This window comes from Pholcus phalangioides, unplaced genomic scaffold (genome assembly GCF_987345545.1).
Source record: "Pholcus phalangioides strain wild (caught in Gottingen) unplaced genomic scaffold, Ppha-v1.0 ptg000014l_1, whole genome shotgun sequence".
NCBI classification, from domain to species: domain Eukaryota; kingdom Metazoa; phylum Arthropoda; class Arachnida; order Araneae; family Pholcidae; genus Pholcus; species Pholcus phalangioides.
The window spans coordinates 19,792,259-19,808,065 of record NW_028301607.1 but is presented as its reverse complement, the minus strand read 5'-3'; the positions used below and the strand labels follow the sequence as shown (position 1 = coordinate 19,808,065).

Here is a 15,807-nt window from a genome sequence, read left to right as displayed (position 1 = left end):
GAATCAAACAAATGTGACCTCCACTCAAATTTCTTTCTCATTCCGGGACTTTGTGACTTTACCATGATGGTTGTTACCCTGTTAATGAAAAAAATAATTTTAGAATTATCGGAACAAATTTGATTTAATAAAAGAAATACTTCATGAAAAGGAATAAATTAATGAAAGGAAGTTACTTGAAAATGAATAATTCATATTTAATGAAATGAATATATTCAGAGCAATTAATGCAAATGCACATGAACGGATAACATGCAAGAAATAAAAAGCTTTAACTGATTAGAGAAAAAATATTTTATTTTTAACATTGCATGTTCACAAGAGTTTGAAGTTTCTATTTCAAGAGCTCACAAGTCTTATATAATAATTTTTTTTTTAGAAAAGTAATTTGAACAGACTCACCTACGTCCTATGGCGTTTTCCTTAACACTAGAACCGCGGAGTTGGTCAATTTGACCCAAATCAAACTTCATTTTCATTTATCTCAAAAACTTACTCGCAGATATTTAAAAAATGTCGCGACTTTTCATGATATCATATGAATATTAATTCACTAAAATTTTATCATGTTCACATTTCGTGTTTCAGAACTATAAGCACTTACACCTAGAACCGCGATTTGGGTCATTTTGACCTAACATACTATTCTATAGGAAAAAAGGGGGTGCAGAATTTTCTTGGAACTAGTTACCCTTCCTAAATTTTTTTGTAAATGAAGATAGTGAAGGATAACGGTCTTTCAAGGTCAAGGCCAATTCATTGTCAGAGCAGATTATCTTTTTTTCAATGGGGTAATGACACGAGTAGAGCTAAATATTCTTTTCCTTTGTAAACTTGAATACCTGGAATTCTGACGAAACTCAATAAAGATTTTGTGAGAGCAAAAGCTTAACTTTAGAAAAAACGTGTAGTTGAAATTTCTGTAGGCAAACGATGTCACAAAAAAAGAGTAAACTTCTGGCTTGCACCAAATATGTTTTGCATGGAGTTTGAAACCTTGGGAAGTATCTGCGTCCACTGAATCTCTTTTTCAGAGCACATAGTGATGCAACTGATCAAGCCATTTGAGAACAAGAGCAGAAATGCCTCAACAGACACCTCTTTTCATTACACTGACGCTGGCTCAAATGCTAAAAGCCAATAAATACGAGCTTAGTAGAGACGATGAGATGAAATCGAAGAGCAATATTATCTCAGTTGTATGGAACAATACAGTTGTATGGAACAATGATGCCACAATGGCAATTTATCAAGGAAAGAACAATATAAGTTTTTCATTACTCAGCACGCTTCATCTGGCAGTCAATTTGGAAGTAGTTAACCCCAAAATAAGCTTCCTCACACACACACACACACAAACTATTTCACACTACAATTCAACAAAGTGTAACAATCGTAGTTGTAGCAATCAAATTCCCAGAAAATATTCGGCATCATAGACGTTTTCTATAACATCCTGGACATGGCCCCCACATAAGGGGGGCTGACAGGGCTCTAGCCCTGGGGCCCGGGACGGTTATCATAATTTTTTACTTTTTCAAGCTACATATTAACTACAGAAGGGGCCCGCAAAAGATCCCAGCCTAGGGGCCCCGCTACAGGATGTGGGGGGCCATGATCCTGGATCTCACTGTTAAAATATTCCTGTATTTTGTATAGAGCAGTACAGAAGGCCAGAACTATTTTTTAAAAGCAGTTCCTCTAAAATCTCATTGAAGAGCTGCGTTTATCATACGTGTTGCCCTTGCGCAAAAGGAAACGTTCGTGCACTCTTGATCACGTATCTGTTCATGAGCGATGAAAATAATAATAATAGTAATAAATAAAAATAAAAGAGTCTGATATGTCAGGTAACATAAAAATGTGGAAAAAAAACTTAATTTTTACATGGGTTGTGCAATTTCAACATGCGATGAATGTGCAAGAATATTGAAGAAAAAAAAAATTACTCAACTGCTCATCATAAATTCCACTATCAGTAAGAAATCAATACTTATTTGACAGAATCATATTATAGACTTTTTCATGCTCAATTTGACACGCTTATTTTGCATCTTTGTCAAATTATGGGATTACTGAAAAATCTTTTTGGACTGAATAAAGTCAATAATGTATATTAAATCTTATTTTTACTGAATTACATCATTTTTTCAGCTAATTTAGAAGCCCATTTTATATTTATAAACAAATATAATTTTCCATTATGGATACGCAATTAAACAACATTGATTAAGAGTAGGGAGAAACCCATAAACCAAAAATAAATATCCTGCTTTCGCTATGAAACATTGTTTTTTCAAAGTTTGGGTCAATTTGATCCAGTCCACGGTTCTAGGTATACCGAAAGTGCTGCGGTTCTAGTGTTAATAACCTCACGCAGCTCATGTTTGTTTGTAATCAGCACTGCCGGTTGTGATGTCACCACTAATGCATCCTATTATGTTGTACAAAGGTGGCAGTAAAGGTGAATAACATGCTGGGAATGAGTCCATGTAAATATTGTCCGTATTTACGTTATTGCTCAAGCTCATTATTTATTAATAGAAATGGCTTCCTCATCGGAAACAATAAAGTATGGCTAATGTTCTGCGCTTGAAGAAATCAATTAAATTCACTTGATTCACATACAGACATGTGTCATGGATTATTTTTGAACACTACTACATTTTCTGTGGTAACAGTCTGAACTAGATGGAGGAAGTTGATCAGGCTTCTCCATGATGTTTTCATGGCTATTTCAAATTTGAGATCATGCAACTAGTATTATGGAACGGTAGCTCGCTGGTGCCCGTGAGACAAGGTATTCAATAACATTATAATCCTTTTCATCATGTATAAATATATATTTATTTATTTATACGTGATTACACGTTGAAATAAATAAATATTTTCATGAAGTATATATATATTTCAACACAATGAAATAATAATATACATAAACAAAAATATATGCTCATAAATCACATGTCTCAACTGGGTCTTATCCCTAGGGATCAATTGGTGGAGTTGCCGGGGGGGTCAGTGGCGACATGCATTGGTGATAAATGAAACCTACGACCCCATAAGGGTGATATGTTACACTGGACTACCGCACCCTTCGACTTAAAGGAAGAAAACTTGGAGTTATATAAGGGAAAATTTTAATACCAAAATATGGAAAAGGTTCTGGGGCTGAGTGAAAACTTTAACTTGAACAGGTATTCAAGTTATCAGAGTTCACCTTATTGCAAATTGACGGTTCATATTATTTGATGTCTGAATGACATCCGCAATATCAAAATGTCTACTTTTCTGAGAATGTAGTGAAATGTGAAGTTGAAAATGTCATCTATAATTGAAAATTCAATATGCTTCAAAAAAAAAAAAAAGCAAATGAGCATTGAAGAATAAGAAGTAATAGCCTGACATAGAGATTTTATCTTACGAGAGTGCAGTAATATTTTTTAGTGAAATTCTGAATCGTTTTTAAAAATCAATGAAAACTTTATTGGATGAAAACAACTGAAATCAAAGAAATGTTCATTGCATTTATTTTATGTTCCGGGTTTTTATCAAGTCATGACTAGCTTCATAAATTTCATTTCCATGAAGTTATTCAAAGACACTATCAGGTATAGTGTTAGACAGACTTGATGTTTTATATTTCATTCACAATACTGTACCAATAACAATACCATTCTTATTCCAGCATTTCCTGTGTCTGGCATGGTGTCTATTCCGGTATCTATGTATCAAACTGTCGTAGCCAATATTTCTCAACTTGCTGACATGCCAGCTCATCATAGCATCCAAGTTGCGATGGCTCCAGTCATCTCAGAGACAAGCCATGAATCTGCTGTCACAGTCAATTCTACCACTGAGAATGTTAATATTTTGACTTCTTCACAACACATTGATTAATGTTGATGAGAAGCTTGACATATATGTTTGAGAATTGTTTTGAAGATTCATTTCTCTAACATTCATTGTTTTTTACATCGTCCTGAACATTTGTTGTAAATCTTTAAATGTTAATTATATTTTTATTGCATAAGCCAAGATATTTTTGTAGGTTTATTATTCATAGCAATGAAACAACATAATTTGAGTTTCAATGGGAAATGCATTGATGACGAAATGCACTGATTTTGAGAAATTAAACTTCAAAAACTTTGTAATTTTCAAACTTCATTTGCTTTTACTGATCATTAAGTGTAGTGAATGTTATAAAACATGAATATGAACTGAAAACTGAATGAGTGATTGTTAAATCTCAACTTCACAGTCAGTTAGTCATCTGAGCATTGGTTTTTTTTTTGCATGTAATCTTGTGCAATGTTTTCTATTCGATCGACCCTATGATGTATGTGCCAAATTTAAAAGATAATAAAATACTTTAGTTTACAAAAATGAAATAATTGTTACGATCACTATAGTATCAATCAGTTCTCTCTCAGAAAATTCACTATATTTATCTGATTTTCAGACTTTTTCAATACGTCTGTTAGAACCTAATTTTGCAGTTGTAATTTTGCATTGTAGATGGCAGCACCTCCTTGGAAACTATGTGGTTGTGTGCTTGTTCCCCTTTATTTTTGCTGCTTATATTTTCATTAGTTACCAGTCGTGCACATGTCTCTAGAACTCCTTAATACACAGACTGGAGTATGTGCCATTTTGGTCCTCTGTAGCGCACTGTTCAAATGTTATCTTACCGTGGGATCCTTAGGACGTCTTCCTTTTTATTAATATTATTAATATTTTTGAATCATTTTTGTCTATTTTTTTCAAAATTACTGCAAAAATTCCATGGTTTTCGGCACCAGAATGTTAAAATTCGAATAAAAAAAGGATTTCTAGAGTTTTATAAAGACCAATGCAAGAATCGTGAACTGTGCATTAGAGCGCCAAGTTCCTCACGGAAACAGAGCTTCCCTATGCGAAGTAAGTGAAATTTAATTATTTTTTGGACTAAAATTTTTTACAATCATATTTATGATATATATTTTTGATAATGTTGTTAAATTTTGGTTAAATTTAAGTTGAATTTACTGAAAATTTAGTTTGTTAAATTTTCCGTGGAATTAAAAATAAATGTAATAGTAAAAAACTTTTTCAGTTTATTTTCATTTCTGTCCTTATTATTATTTTTTTTACAATAAGCAACAAAATTACGTGTTTGTTGGTAATCGTTAATTAGTATTACAGTACTGAGCAGGGAATTTAAGGGACCATTTATCAAAGATATTTCAAAAAAGGGGCTCTATATATATATATAGCCAAATTAAGTACAGTGGAGCCTCAATATGAGATATGATTTTCAGGTCATTGTTATCAGTCATAATCTCCCAAACATTAGTCCAGGAAAATATTTTTATAAATGTACAAAATGTTTCAAAGCTCATTCATTCTACTCTTAATCTTCACTTCGAGACAATGCGGTAATTTGGGAAGGGTTAAAGTTTATGCTGTTTTTTTGTGTGGTGGTGATGAAGGAAAGGTGCTGATATCACTTGTTAGATTACAGGTAAATATATGCTGTTTAATGCGTATTTAATGTAAACTGAAGAGCCCAAAAAACTGGTACAAGCATGCGTATGCAAATAAAGAGATATGGAACCAATCAGAGTACGGCGCTACGGTCGGCAACGCCTATATAACACAACAAGTGTCTGACATAGTTGTCAGATCGGTTACTGCTGCTACAATGGCAGGTTATCGAGATTTAAGTGAGTTTGAACGTGGTGTTATAGTCGGCGCACGAGATATGGGACATAGCATCTCCGAGATAGCGATGAAATTTGGATTTTCACGTACGACCATTTCACGAGTGTACCGTGAATATCGGGAATCCGGTAAAAAATTAAATCTACGACAGGCAAGAACGGGACCAACAACGACTGACGAGAATCATTAAACGTGACAGACGTGCAACTCCGCAAATTGCTGCAGATTTCAATGCTGGGCCATCAACAAGTGCCAGCAAGCGAACCATTCAACGAAAAATCATCTATATGGGCTTTCGGAGCCGAAGGCCCACTCGTGTACCCTTGATAACTGCACGACACAAAGCTTTACGTCTCGCCTGGGCCCGACATTGGACTGGAAACACGTTGCCTGGTCTGACAAGTCTTGGTTCCAATTGCTTCGAGCTGATGGACTTGTATGGAGACAACCTCATGAATCCATGGACCCTACATGTCAACAGGGGACTGTTCAAGCTGGTGGAAGCTCTGTGATGGTATGGGGCATGTGCAGTTGGCGTGATATGGGACCCCTGATACGTCTAGTTTTGACTCTGATAGGTGACAGGTACGTAAGCATCCTGTGATCACCTGCACCCATTCATGTCCATTGTGCATTCCGATGGACGGGGACAATTTCAGCAGGACAATGCGACACCCCACACGTCCAGAATTGCTACAAAGTGGCTCCAGGAACTCTCTTCTGACTTTAGACACTTCCGAAATCCCCAGACATGAACATATCTGGAATGCCTTGCAACATGCTGTTCAGAAGAGATCTCCACCCCCTCTTACTCCTACGGATTTATGGACAGCACTGCAGGATTCATGGTGACAATTGCCTCCACCGCTACTTCAGACATTAGTCGAGTCCATGCCACGTCGTGTTGCGGCACTTCTGCGGGCTCGCGGTGGCCCTACACGATATAAGGCAGGTAACCAGTTTTTTTGGCTCTTCAGTGTGTATATATATATATATATATATGTGAGGGGGGGGATCATCAGTGTATTTGCGTTGTTAGTGTTCAATTGAAATTCAAATGCTTTTTTCTGAAACAGCTTCAGACAATTTATCACTTTTACTCGAAATTATCATTTGAAAGTAACTATTAAAACTTGTATAAGTGTCCATTGTTCAGAGATAAATTACTGAAATTCTTATTCCAAAGAACTGAGATATTTTTTGCATTTAAAAGAGATGTCTCTTAAAAGAAGGTTTGGCTGCATTTCAGTTGATAAAGAGCTGTACAATAGGAAGCAATTAGAAATATATGTCATAGAATTTACTATATAGTCTACTGTATATTTATTCATACATGTTAAGTGATATGAACTTTTTTTGTTTGACATTGTTTTAAATCAAGATTTAAAAAAAAAAAACAGTCATTTTTTTATTTATTTTTTCAAATCAGGTACATTTTAAAAAAAGCCTATTTGAGCTCAAAAAGCAAGATGGCTGGAAGAAGTTGAAGCAAACTGCTGTGCCCCATATATATAGTTCCATCTTCCCAATCCTCCAAAACCTCTCACTCCTCAACCGGGAAAAGAATATAGGCCTTTCAAAATTTCTGAGCAGACAGAAAGACATGACCACTGCCACAGAGACCATCTTGGGATGATTTACGCTCTTTCCCAAAGGAAAAAGTCCTGAGCAATGATTTGGTATGTTATGTGTTCGAAAATAACCTTATTTTCTCTATTCTCTTTATTATAAAGCCAGAAAATTAACAATTAACTGTTTCGTTTAGTGCTGTTCATATACTCAAGGGGACGCAGGATTTCATGCAAGTCATATGTAGTGATTACTCTGCTAAATTATTTAGAATTAGTTTAATGATAATGTTTTAAAATGTGCATCATATGTTTAGCTTGTATCATTATCTTGCATGGAAAATGCTTTTAAATTTTTCATACACACTGAGTTTTGAAGCAAAAAACTTGCATGTTAAATTTTGCCTCTGCAAAAACATAGGTGTTTTGCACACTTGATTACATGAGTAATTTTTACTTAGACCTATGGCTTGTGCTTCCTTCCAAAGGATATGAATGTGGAGTTTCAATGAATTAGGAGTTCTAAGAAATTATGAAGGAATTTTTTTTTTATTTAAAATTTTCAAATTTTTCACTGTATTCAAAATTTTTAATTTTCTGTGAATCTCAAAGATTCTAGTTCGTTCTATAGCCCTAAGTTAGTTTAGTAAGTGTAGAAAATTTCATAATCATTGGTCTAACCATTTTTGTGTAATCGTGTGCGCAATTGTCAAAATTGACAATTCGCAAAAAATGCATTCAAAGATTGTGAATTATGAATTTTGATGAAATTATTTTTTCCTCAAAACCATAGATACATGAAAATAACCTCAATATTCAAAAATATTATAAGTTTTTAATATTGCCAGCATGTTTTCTTTCTTTAATTTATCATTTTAGTGCATAGCGAAGCCTGCAGCTTCAAATGCTCAACACACAGCAAGTTAAAAAAAGCCGCAGATTTGAGAAATAATGATTCAAAAATTCACTTCATTTATTTTGCAGTCTGTATTTTCCATTTAATATGTTCTGTGAGTAAAATTTGAGGGGAATTAGAAACTGATATAAGAAAGTTGACAAAAAAAAAAAAAGTTAACTGACATTATAATCGTTGATTTGTTAATTTTTGACTTTGTGGTTAAAAAGTGACATTTTGGTACATCATGGTAAGGCCGGTATTACACTATAAAAGTGTGAGGCCAGCTGATCCCACTGGTTCGTTGGTTTCGTAGTAATTGAGTCAAAAAGTCCCGCGAGTGAGACGAAGTTTCCAAGCAATAAATATGTATTCCTTGATTAAGACATGGTACAATTATAATGATATATATACATTGAGACGATTAATGAAATCATTTGTTTTCCTCTAACTGCCCAAGTCCATGACCTTCTCCTTAAGTCCCGAAAGTTGCTCCTCTCTTCCCTGTCTGTCTCTTTTCTCCTCTCCCCAACCAAGCGTCTTCTTTCTTCACACCCGTTGTCTTTTCTTTCTTCCGTTTCTCTTCTCCCTCGTTCTGGTGAGAGATCGTCGGAATGGAGGGGTCGTACCGTCACACCTTCCCACCTAGATGAATGTTCATCTTCAGTGGACATTCACAATCCACCACATTTAAAGTTCTGAGCATGATGTCACAGCTTCACAATACAGTTTGAATTCTTCCTTCTCTTCGTCCCTTTTTTTTTTTTCTCCACAGCTTTGCTTCGGTGAAAGCACCTTTGGCAATACCCTCCGTGAAGCATTTCTAATGTATCGCAATGTATCGCAAAAAACGTTAGATACTGCCAAGGAGGAACGAGAATTTCGTAAGTCCTCTTGGAAAAGCGTATTGCTACGACTTTATCGTAACTTTTTCTAGCGCTTCCCCAGAAACATCATAACTACGCATCGTAGAAAGCCATGGGTACAAAGCGCAGTTGCGATAATTTCGTAAGTTGACCAGTTAGAAACGACAGATGACGCACGGGTATGTTTTGATTTTCCACGTGGGTATTTTCATTTGAAAACAATACGTTGTAAGAAAACTTGTCTGAGCGGATCGTCAGTAGGCTGATTGGATCGAAGCAGTCAAAAATGACCCGTATAAAGCATGGTGGCAGCTTTGTGGTAAAACTCGCAACATGGGCAGATAAGTTATCCAGAACTGTGCCAAGCACATCAAATCAGAGTTCAGTGAACAACCCCCCGATTGCGTAGCTTCTCAGTTCTAGCGCTTACGCGAGTGCAAGCCAACTGTAAAGAATTTTGATGCAGTGAAACCAGCTACATCTTTGACTAATTATGTCACAAAGGAAACAACTGTAAAGGCTTAAATCTTGTGGGCATTGAAATTGCCGAAAAGGGAAATCTTTCATTCCTTAATTGTGCTCCATTTTTCTTCTCCATCAGGTGTATTTGAAAAGCATAAATGTGTGTAAAAAAATCTACGATTATGATGTCATTATGATATTGTAATTAAAATTGTCAATTTTATAATTAATATAAATAATTTTATAATATAATTAATTTTTTCTAAATTTTTATTAATTTATATCAATTTTTTGATTTTAAAAAAAAACCTGGAATTTTTTGAAAATTTGACTGGAAAACCTGGAAAAGTCAGGGAATTTTTTTTACGAAAATGAGTATGAACCCTGTTATTTAAAATGAACCTACAGAATTTTTCATGTCCGGATCCGTTTATTTAAAAAAAAGGGTCCGGGTTTTAGTTTTAATACATAGAATATTTATTTATTCAACATGCCCGGATCAGTTTATTTAAAAAAAAAGGGTCTTTGTTTTAGTTGTAATACATAGAATATTTATGCCAGGAATTCCTTATACCCCAATCTTTTTATTATTAAAAAAATGGGCCAGGTGTAATTTTTTTTTAACTGATATTTTTTTTCTATTTTTATGCTTGGTGGTTTCTATTATGTTTTGCACGTTGTTTTTTTTTTTTGGCGTCCGTAGTGTCTGACGGCCTTGGCGACTCTTCGTCGGGCCATCAGACATGTGTGGCGCCAAATAATCGCCAAGTGGCAGACCATACGACAGCTGTTCCGACCCGCTGATATTGCAAGGGCTCTAATTGTATGTAGCATTTGTTTAGGAATATGAGATGGCTTTAACATTGGCACGAAATTCATAGACTTGGAAAATGTTCAACATCCCACCCCGACGATTGAACATAACAGCTGTGCCAACCTCCAAGTGGTTGTGCTATGCAGCATGCGTTACATATTTTTAATGAATATAATTTAGGTGTCGTTGATTCCCTTGGGTTTTTACCTAAGAGGATATATACCTCCCTTATATATACCCTTATTAATTGCCTCATACTTCCTCCAAGGCTTTTTTACCATAGATAAAACTCAATACGCGCGAAATTAATGTAAATAAAGCAATTGTTGCCACTAATGTAGAAGAAACATTGATTTTCGATAGGTATAGTAGTAGTTGTAAAATTTTTGCTTTATGTTGATTGGTCAAATGACGAGCTGAGCCGAAGAACTGAACGAACCGAAAGACCAGTTTTTTCTCCACAACCAGTCACGTGATCCTAAGGATAATGGTTAAGGAGAAGGGGAGAATGCATCTCGGGGAATTCTCTTTGAAGCTCTCTGTTGAGCAGCTCCTTAAGTTACGGACAAGTGCTGAGCGAGCGTTTTCTAAGGACAAGGGGAGAATCCAGTCTTTGCCTTCATCCCAGGCCAAAAAAAAGATGGTTTTATTCTTTCCAGCGTTTTTCGGAAACCCTAATGACCGGCAAAAACAGCTTTATGTGCTATTTAAAACCCTTTTTCTTCGATTCGTCGGCAAACCCAGTTGACAGATTACAGTATCCTGTACGTATTCACGATGGTACAGATAACCATCCATGACACTAAAACCCTCTTTCCCCCTGTCAGCCATCTGGAATGGTCCCTTCAAACTATCGTCTTCCCGTTGTTCTTTTTTCAAGCGTTCTCCTTCCGATTTCTCGGAATTTGCCTGCTCATTTATGGGTCCTAAACCATCTTGTCTCTGTTCCCTGTCACAATCGGATTTTCTCGTTGACATCTCTTCTTCCTGTCGTTTTTCGGTGGGTGGTAAAACGATTTCCTCTAAATTGGTCGCCGCCACTTCTTTCTTTCTTTGCGAGAGCGTTGTTACTTGACCAACGTGAACGTTCCCCCTCGGACGACGGAAACATTTCTTTGTGTCGTATAGCCAATGCATTCAAATCCCCCAGAGAAAGAAGACCCTCTCTACTTAGCTTTGGGGCAATAGCACAGGTGGTCTCTATCCCATTGTCTCTGGAATGTAGCCCTCTCTCAGCTATTTTCAACTTTAGAACTTTCAAAGGTACTCGTATACTGTCCCCGAAGGCACTGTATAAGCTGGCAAAACCTTTCACTGGTTCCTTTTCTTCCCCCAACAATCCTTGACGAATACAAGTGATGTCGGCACCCGAGTCCAACCTGAATTCTGCTTCCCCTTCGGCACTAGCCACAACAACATTCTTCAGCATCAAAGGAATATCTTCCGCCTTGAGCGGCAGCCCCATTGACTTTAAGTCAACACTGACCCTTGCAACCAAGTCATCTCTAGAATGTCCCTCTTCCTCTGCCGTACCAGTTCTACTTCCATCTCCCAACCCACATTTTGCTCTCTTTGTAACCAAATTTTTAGCTCCAGGATTTGGGCTTCCGAATCACATTCCCTTGTTCTATCCCATTCCATTGTCTCCTCAATAGATCCATTGGTTCTGTCTCCCACATTTCCATCGAATTCTTGCATATCTTTGTCAACCCTACCTGACTTACGACGTCTACTTCTCTTACCCATCATTATGCAAGTTTCCCAGAATTATAGAACCAAAACAACAGAACAAAATAAAATGATAACTCCCAAAACTAAAGCTAAAAATTAAACGTTACAGATAAAGGCTCTCCAAACACTAACACGAGTAAACGCTCATGAAAGGAGACAAACCACGCGGTACTCACCCAGTTCCATCGTTGTCATAGCCATCACGTCGTTATCACTTATGTCCACAGAATGTTCACTACCATGTGCGCTGAATGTCTAGGATGCTCACTACCATGCCCGCAGTATGTTTGGGATGCTCACTACCATGTCCGCAGTATGTTAGGGATGCTCACTACCATGTCCGCAGTATGTCCAGGAAGCACTCAATTGCAAAGTTCGGCACTACACCACTGGAAAGTACAGCATCGCACCACCTTCACTCCACCACTTCTTGATGTTGTCGACACGCGCCATTTTTCGTTGTGAGGCCAGCTGACCCCACTGGTTTGTTGGTTTCGTAGTAATTGAGTCAAAAAGTCCCACGAGTGAGACGAAGTTTCAAAGCAATAAATATGTATTCCTTGATTAAGACATGGTACAATTATAACGATATATATACATTGAGACAATTAATGAAATCATTTGTTTTCCTCTGACTATCCAAGTCCATGACCTTCTCCTTAGGTCCCGAAAGTCGCTCCTCTCTTCCCTGTCTGTCTCTTTTCTCCTCTCCCCAACCAAGCGTCTCCTTTCTTCACACCCCCTTGGGTCTTTTCTTTCCTCCGTTTCTCTTCTCCCTCATTCTGGTGAGAGATCGTCGGAATGGAGGGGTCGTAACGTCACAAAAAGTTTGATAAAATCCCTTTTATAAAACTTGAAAAATCTAACCAATAAGGTTATTGGTTACATTCTAGAAAATGTAACCGTTGACCTTATTGGTTGCATTTTTCAAGTTTTATAAAAGGACTTTTATCAAACTTTTATAGTGTAATACCAGCCTAAGTGTAGTACAAAAAATATGAATACAATTATTTCAGAAAATAAGCATTAAGATATGCAAAAGATTTAGAAGGCAGGAAAGAGTTTTTGACAACTGTCAGCAACAAACCTCGTTATACAGACGTACAAGCACATAACACATTATTATGATGGCAAGAAAAACGTGAAAATCAGGTTTCTCTCATTCGCTGGTGGACACTTATTTCAGATGTCCATTACCTCAACATCAAAACACGTGAATTTTCACAACTAATCACACATAACAATACTACATGTAAATATGTATTATGAAATTTTCCCCGTTTCATGAAAATGATTTTTATATTCATTGTCCAGATCGTAATCACACTAATGATGTCCACTGTAAATATGAACTGTTGCATGTGCGTGCACAAATTCAATCTTTCTTGTATGCTCAATATATTCCCATTGTTGATATGTTTTCCTTTACCATCGCACAACCTAGATTATGTTGAAAGAAAACTCTATTCATGCCACTTATTTCTATTGTAATTAATTGAAGGATAATTTTTCACTTAACAAGAAACAAATAATTATTTAGGAAAATATAATTGAAATAATAAAATGGTAATGTAACTAAGCTACTCAATCTAGGTACTGAAGTTATGAAATAGGCTCCACCACTTTAGTGTGTGCGCAGGTGTAAATATTTATCACTCTACCAACATCATTTCACATATCCATTCCTCTGAATACGAGAAATTTGAGAAGTTGGAAAGATTTTAAAACTAAGTGAAATTTATTTGAACATCTTTACATAAATATGTCTTTCTTGTACCTTTTTTGATATCTTAAATATTTGTCTTTTTCATCTTTTAGTCACCTGTAATTTATATATTATTCTTTTAAATTTTTGGATGAGTAATGGTAAAATTCTGAAAATAGTTTGCTATACATATCGACATCTATCAATTGTACACAATGAATTACTATGTGGTGTCAGAAAAAATTACATTATGCACTTACACTAATAATGTGTCTTTATATTTTTAAGAAAAGTATGTGTTTCATTTTTACTCGTCATTGCTTATTTGTTTACTTTTTAGATGAGGAGAGAAAGCTTGGTTCGGAGGATACTAGCTGCAGACAAATATATTTATTAAAAGGAATCAATGTGTGTATTTTGTTGGTGATTATTTATCTTAATTTTATGATGCTTTTATACATTTATTAGGATTTTAAGATTAGCTTATTATTGGCCCAGGACTGCAACTGGGGGGGGGGGGTGCATGTCGGTCTGGTGCCCCAGGTGCTGGACCAGACGGGGTGCAGAGAATTCATCCTTTGACTGTTTCTACATGCAAGGGGATACCAAAATTCTGGCTTGCCGGGGGGCAAAGTATTTTGTTGCATCCCTGTATTGACCTATTACTGGGGTCACATAACGAAATATAGGTATTTACCATTTATGCGTGGACTATTTTTTGCCATAATTGCAATTCTCAATTTGCAGTTGTTGAGTTTTTATCTTGGCTCTCTTAACTGCTTTTGAATATATATTTATTTATTTTTCCAGATTAACTGATGTTGGGTCACACAGTTTCAAGAAAAGAACTGTATTTCTATTATTTAAGCATATTTTTTTTGTAATTCAAAGTTTACTGGTACTCTGAAGTAGCGCAGTAATTGATTACTTAGTGTAGAAAAATATGTGAAATTGTGAATATGATATTTGCAAAATCTTGCTTTCATCAGTTATGTACATTATGTTTGAATATTTTTTTAATAAATAAATTTATTCACTCATTGAGCTCGTCAATTTACACTATTGAACCTGTGTGTGCTATTCAGAATTTGTAATATACTGAAGAAAATTCTGATAAAATAAATGCTCCTAAAATATTTAAGAATTTTTTTACTAAATTTCCAATATCTAGAGGCAGTAGTATCAATCCTTATCACACAATCATTTAATATCCAGAAGAAATTTTCTTTATGTAATCTAAATTGACTATATATATTTTTGTATGCCAACTTTTATTGTAAAATTAAGGATCGGGGTAGGGGATATATGGGAATATTTTATTTTCAATAAAAACCTGAAAAAAGGTTAAAAGTTAATAAGAATATTTTTTTTTTGCTATATACTTTTGTGTTTAAGATTAATTACTTGATTGTAATCACACGAACTGTTACGAATTCGACCTGTTGTTTACCAATAATTTCATGAAACGTGGTTTATTTCCTGTAGAAATCCATGTAGTTATCCATCTGTTAATCCATGTAGTTTATATCCGTTCCTTGAAATTCCTCATTTCTCCCACAAATTGAATTTTCCATACGTATTTGCCACCCATTTTTAGCGCGCGGAGAATTCTGTTAGGTTGCTATGCCAGATTTACCGAAGCAATTTTTTTCCCCCCGTTTGGCGGTAATTTTCGAAGCGACGATTTCATGCAGCAACCCTGTTGGACCTCGGCGAGGTCCAGAATGCCTGATAGTTCCGCTCGTATATGAAGTCGTCTTACATGACTCTAAGAAGCGTTCCTCCGTGGAACATATTTACATCAAGTCTAATTTTATAATTAAAATGTTGAATTTCTAAATGTGCCTGTTCTGCTGATAGCACAAATTCCTTCAAATATAATCCACTATTTATTTGTGTCAAAACAACGTCTGTTAAGATACATTCCTACAACAGGGGTGGGAACTCTGCGCCAAAATTAACATCTTGCACCATCCTGCTCCAATAGTGTAATTTCGTATTTTTCTGTGTCAAATAACGAATTTTTCTTCAGTATGCCCGGAATTTCGGAAAGGACGCCA

The 15,807-nt window shown here is 35.7% G+C and overlaps 1 protein-coding gene and 1 long non-coding RNA gene across 8 annotated transcripts in view; both read left to right on the top strand.

Moving 5' to 3' along the window:
- LOC149078238 (DNA-binding protein P3A2-like) overlaps positions 1-4,403 on the top strand; it is a 247,483-nt gene extending 243,080 nt beyond the window's left edge. For all 7 annotated transcript variants that reach the window (XM_089241841.1, XM_089241842.1, XM_089241846.1 and 4 more), the window contains one exon: positions 3,689-4,403. In XM_089241841.1, coding sequence (XP_089097967.1) covers positions 3,689-3,900 — 212 coding nt within the window. In that variant the 3' untranslated portion in view covers positions 3,901-4,403. The remainder of the gene's footprint in view (positions 1-3,688) is intronic.
- A 2,586-nt stretch (positions 4,404-6,989) lies between these two features.
- On the top strand, positions 6,990-14,730 carry LOC149078237 (uncharacterized). Its single transcript, XR_016193916.1, has 3 exons — positions 6,990-7,385; positions 14,088-14,155; positions 14,558-14,730. It is a non-coding gene; the product is annotated as an uncharacterized LOC149078237 (long non-coding RNA).
- The last annotated feature ends 1,077 nt before the right edge of the window (positions 14,731-15,807 follow it).